A 6,000-nucleotide genomic window follows, 5' to 3' on the forward strand; every position below is an offset into this window, starting at 1 on the left:
AACCCGAGATTTTATGATTCCTGGAGGAAAAGAAAACAAGAGAAAAGCCTGTAGTCAGTCTACCACTGTGTTAATCTTCTTAATTAGCCTCATCAGTATTAACCTACCATAAGATAGAAAAACTAAAATCACTAATAGCGGCCAAAGTTTATTTCATTCCCTCTATATACACATGCTTACATGCATCTATGCTTCTGAGAAAAATTATAGAGGTGCTCAGTCATGAGAGAATGGTATGAATTGCACAGAGTTAATGAGGGAAACATGGGAGCATTACTGATAAATACACATAGATTTTTAGAAAGGATAAAGGAGGGTTTATTAAATGAGGGGAAAAGCAAGAACAAAAGACACTGAGTTGAGAAGAAGGCAGCCAGGAGGAAAAGGAAGATTATAAATATCAGTGGGCCCTGTGAACACCAACCACAGCCACAAACCTAAGAATACTTCTAATTTACATTCAGTAGGCAGAGACCTGCAGGTCATAGTCTGGGTTTGGTTTCTGAGAAGTGCTCCTGAAAACTAGTATAATTTAAGTCATCTATAAATATCAATTGTAATGACCAGCATCTAGGTATATATTTATATCTACAGCGATAATGTAAATATTTTAAAAATTAAATTTGAAGGACCTGTTTTTTAATTAAATACATTTAATACAAGATATCTTATTTTTAAGCAGTCACTTGTGTTCAGTGGCTGAAGTAAGAAAAGATACTGAAATGGGCCTTTTGAATTTATCACTAGCTCCATTATCATTAGATGACCTTGTATTTAGGGTTTAAGGTGACTATTATTTTCAACCATTAAGCAACTGTTTTTGAAAGTCTACTGAGCTTACTGTTGAGCTCAGTGTGATGAAGAATCTAGTGATTAGACATCCCCAACCTTGAGAAACCCAATAAATGGAATTAGAACTTTAGTTTGAAAGGCAGAATGATGTCAAGTGCTTTGCAATAAAACCCCAGCTGGGTTCTTTATGGTGAGGCACTTTGAACATAAACTCTGTGAGCAGCAATTCACTCATCTTGAAGTGGATAAAATAATTTCTACCCAGAAGAATTACTATGAGGACCAGAGAGACAGGACATTAAGAGCCTAACATATCTCCCATGTCAACACCTCAAGAAAATATGCTCATATATTCCATTTGATCATCACAGCAACCCATTCTGTTATACAAGAGAGTAACTGTCCATTTTACAAAACAGGAAACAGATGAAAAGATATGAGGGATTGCCCAAGTTCTACAGGAGGACCGATACATCTCCTGGCACCCAGGACTCTTTTCTCATTGATGTAACCAGTAAAAATGGGTGACAGTGCAAATCCAGTAAAGCTCTTCTCTATCCCCTGTCCCCAATAAAAAGCTCCTTTCTTTTTCCCTCTTGTGAGTGAATAAACGTTCTTTGGTTAAGGAAGGATGTTGTATAGTAGTCTACAAAGTGTGGCACTAAACCCTGGAAGCATGTAAGATGATCTCACTGGGGAAGAAATTTTTAGAATATCTATTCATATTTCATTTATTTCATCTTTCTTCTTTCCTTGCATATAGTCAGTCATTTTTTGGACTTAGTACAGGAGCACACCATAATTTCTAAACAAATTAATATTCTTAGGTTAGAGATCTATGTTCAAAATATTTTCTTGAAAGGAGTGTGTCATTTTAAAAACTTGGAAAGCACTAGCATAGAGAACTTTTTGAGAACACAAGCAAGCCCTAAAATTTTTCTAAATGAATTAGTGGCAGTTGGAGGACTAGTCAGAGAAATGTTACTTTGATGCTATTTTAATGGTCATATTCTATGTTTAGGTTAATAAGAAGACATATTACATACAGTGTTTTTAATTTGAACACATCACAGTTTGAAGAAACTGTGAGATGTTACCCAAACTCTCTCTTATTTTCAAATAGTTCCAAAAAAATGAGAATTTTGCACATTTCTAAAAGCTGTGATGCAAAGGGTATCTCATTGTAGCACCTAATGGCTTTTATTATCTAATAAATCTAATCATCCAGAATTCTAGTGTTGTGGGCTAAGTAAATTTTCCCACATTTTCACCGTAAAAATTATGTACTTTTATGGGTTCTTGACCTTGAGAGTCCTTTGGCTCCTCTTTTTATGTTTTTTCCTCCCCCTGGGCCTGCCCTATGCAAATTGGGCTCAGCCAGGAGTGCTGAAGTCCTCACTCCGGTCCTGGACCTTTCTTTGACCTTCCTTTGTTCTATTTTCGCTGGCTTTTCCCTTCCTTGTCTTTTAGCCACCGCCATTTTGGACTCCTCCCTATTCTGACAGATCCATGGACCTCTTGGAATTGCGGTTAAAATGGTATATGTTAGCACATTTTCTTAAGGGCAAATCTCCTTAATTCTTAAACGTGCCCCTGTCAAAGAAGACCTTCTATACACCTTTGGTTCACCTCCCTTTCAAAAATTTCTTGGCACTTTGCTGCCACTTGCCTAGAAATCCCAGTAGTCTCCTTAACTTTCTCTCATTGCTTCTGTTTTCAAGCACTCTAATTATCACCATGGCCCTCCTTTGAGCCGGATTAAAAGCTGATTTTAGTATGTTAATAAGAATGTGATAGATAATAAAATAGAAGGAGAATGAATCTAATCTCTACTAGGAGGCAGGTGTTTTATATTTGTTATCCCTTTAATCCTTGAAACCACCTTGTTAGTAGACATTACTGTCGTTCGTTTGCTCTCTTCTCTCTGATGTATAAGTAAAAGATACTTTGCTATGAATTCAAGTGGAAGCACAAGTTAATTTCCTCCAAAACATTTACACCTATAGTTTGTTCTTTCCATTTCAAAGTATGCTTTCTAAGAAAAGTTAGACTAGCATTCGGGTAAGTGAGTCATCACTCCTGACTAACCTAACCCTCACAAAGGTAGGGGTTTTGTATTTTATTTATATTCTGTGAAGCTGAGTGTGATGTTGGTGCATAGGAAACACAAAATAAACACTGCTTAAATGAATGAATTGATTAAGCACTGACTGTATCCCAGGCATTATACCTTGAGAGGTAAGTCATATTCTCTCCATTTTATAGTTGAGGAAATTTAGTCTCAAGGAAATTGAGTAATTTGTATAAAATCACAGAATATAAGTGGCAAAACCATTAGGTAAAAACATGTTTTACTGACACTCTAAAATCCTTGTTTTTTCTACTATCCAGACCAATGGAATGCTCTTTTTAAACACTATTGGGAACCCAGTACCAGAAACAGTCATTACAAAGTCTTTGGAAAAATTTCAATAAATAGACAAGTTTAAATTATAGTCTAAAAATTTCTTTTTCCCAACTCCCCTTTCCTGGCATGTAACTGACAGATATTACTAATTCATGTTTAACACCATAACAGAATAGAAATTACCATGTCTTTCCTCTCCAATATTGAATGATCTGATTATATATACAAGAAATATGAGTGTGCTGCTACAGATATTTTTACACACACAAATTTTCTGTAAGCATTAATAAATCCTCAGAAAATATATTTTTATTATTAAATATTTCTTAAGGCATTTCTCAAAAACCTAATTTTTTTCTAGCTTCAGTTAATGTTAACATTTCATAAAATTTGACCTAAGTTAATTATTTCTTTTTTCTTTAGTCACAGACACTTCCCTGTTTATGTCCTATTTGTTTCAAATTATGTACAATTAGTATTTCAAAAGCACTAATTTTAATTAATTATAAGTTTTCATTTTTATGTTTAAAAAAATACAGAGTGCTTTGTGAATTTTCTTAGAGTGAATGTATTTATGTAGCTTAGTGTACACCTACCCATAGAGCACCCTAAGTATCTTTTTTTTTTTCTAAGTATCATCTTTTATTTTTATTTTTATTTTTTTTTTTATGGAACGCTTCACGAATTTGCGTGTCATCCTTGCGCAGGGGCCATGCTAATCTTCTCTGTATCGTTCTAATTTTAGTATATGTGCTGCCAAAGCGAGCACTAAGTATCATCTTTTAAAATCACTATCTTGAAAAGTGTCTTAGAACATAGAACTAACTATACAGAATCTTAAACATTGTCAAGTTTATCATTGTCCCAATTTTTTCAAAAGTTTATCATGAAAAATAATTTGATCATTATTTGAAAACTTCAATCAAACCCAAGAGGAGCAGAAGTTTTAATTTCAGGAATAGTATAATTCTATCTTAATAGTACATGTCATCGTGGAAGCATAGTAGTACATTGCAGAGAAAATATATACCAAACATTTTATGTTCTAAGCTAAACTCTTCTGTGATATTTAAATACATTTTTTGGAAATTCAGGAATTTTTTTTACATTAGTGACTTAACATTAGAACCTTATATTATTATACATAATACTCATATATACACACATATGAGTTCAAGCCATATGTTGTATTTAAATTATGCAAATTGGGATCATATTTCTTACCTCGGGAAAGAAGGTTCAATTCTAGCAGAAACAAGAAGGCCCTTGTTTCGTCATGTCACCATAAAATAAATTTTATATTAAGACAGAAGCTTCTAGTTTAATATGATCATCTATGGACTTACCTGGTATTCTGACCGCTTAACTAATAAAAAACCTTCAAAGTACAAGGGTAGAGCAGTAATCTTTGACCTTTCTTGGAAGATCCTGCGAGGGGCTGGTTTCGGGGGCTTCTTAGCCATCATACCCTCTCGTTGGTGTGCGGTTTGTTTCAACTTTATCCAGTTTCAGACAAAATGAGATCTCTCTTGTGTGAGAGGAAAGGGCAACTGTTCAAAGAGGAAGTCCCAGCTAAGAGTTTAAACCACCAATAGGACACACACGCACACTTTTTTTTTCTTTACTTTTTGTGAGGTAAGAAAGAACAGGCGTAGACCAACTTTGAGAGGGTAATCTCTCAGGAAACTACATGTGTTTAGAATTACAATAGCAAAATAAACAGAAAAGTAATATCACCAGAGGATGAAAGGGACAGATGTGGAGATTACAGACTTTCGGGGAGACATCAAGGTCATATTTGTTTTCTCCCAACATTTTTGTTTGTTGCTGCCCATTTTTATCCCGAGAAGACATGACTTGAATTAATTCCACTTCATTAAAAATTACTTCATAGATAACTGTATTAATACTATTTCTGTTTTAGGTACAGCTGGTCTTCTATCCAGATTCTACATGGATTCAATTGACTATACATAGAAAATTTTAGAAAAAAAATTCAGAAACTTCCAAAAGGCCAAACTTGAATTTCTCATGTTCTGAAAACTATTTTCATACATTGTATTAAGTATAATAAATAGCTGAGATGATTTAAAGTATACAAGAGGATTTTGTAGGTTATATGCAAATGTTCTGCTATTTTATATAAGAAACTTGAGCATTCAAGGATTTTGGTATCTGGGGTGGGGGGTTCTGGAGCTGATGACCTACTGATAGCAAGGGAGCATTTCAGAACTGTTCAGCATTTCAGAACTGAACTTTGTTTAAATTTTTAGAAAAATGGTGCTATTTATCCCATGCCCATTTTGATGGCTTACTAAATGTAAAGTGAAGTTTTGGGAATGTGATATTTTTTACTTCTTTGTCAATCAATATTTTGAGTTGGTCATTTACCGGTGGATATTTGGCAAAATATGTCTGGCAGAGAAAGTTGTAAATTTTCAAGCTTATATTTTGTTCTTTTTTGCTTTCTAAGCAGAGGATCACTGATGCTATGATGCATAGATGGGGTACAGCTACCTAGTAAGATTTATAGAGCTACATTGAGGCCCAAATGCATTCAGTATTTGCTTGTGGAAAATGGCCCTTGAGAGACTGGATTTGGTAGAGCACTGTGCAAAAAATGATGGGAGAGAGGAACACAGGAAGGAAATCTGGTTTTGCAAGGGTCTTGAGAGGTTCCACCGTTTGCTATTTCACCCTTAATATTACAGAGTTGCTTGAGGTCTAGGATGCAGCCCTGAGCATTCTTTCCTGTTAGACTAGCCTATTCTCATCAGTCAAAGCAATACAGGAATCTCCAA

At 34.6% G+C, this 6,000-nt stretch overlaps 1 protein-coding gene and 1 non-coding gene across 5 annotated transcripts in view; both read right to left on the reverse strand.

The window, feature by feature from the left end:
* The window catches only part of STAP1 (signal transducing adaptor family member 1), a 30,253-nt gene extending 25,486 nt beyond the window's left edge, over positions 1-4,767 (reverse strand). For 3 of the 4 annotated variants that reach the window (XM_061145865.1, XM_061145864.1, XM_061145863.1), the window contains exon 1: positions 4,546-4,767. In XM_061145865.1, coding sequence (XP_061001848.1) covers positions 4,546-4,665 — 120 coding nt within the window. In that variant the 5' untranslated portion in view covers positions 4,666-4,767. The remainder of the gene's footprint in view (positions 1-4,545) is intronic. The other variant, XM_061145862.1, reaches the window with a different exon arrangement.
* Positions 3,862-3,968, reverse strand: LOC133058946 (U6 spliceosomal RNA). The gene has a single exon (XR_009693454.1). It is a non-coding gene; the product is annotated as a U6 spliceosomal RNA (small nuclear RNA).
* Positions 4,768-6,000: the final 1,233 nt, after the last annotated feature.

Source organism: Dama dama, chromosome 6, assembly GCF_033118175.1.
Source record: "Dama dama isolate Ldn47 chromosome 6, ASM3311817v1, whole genome shotgun sequence".
Lineage (NCBI taxonomy): Eukaryota > Metazoa > Chordata > Mammalia > Artiodactyla > Cervidae > Dama > Dama dama.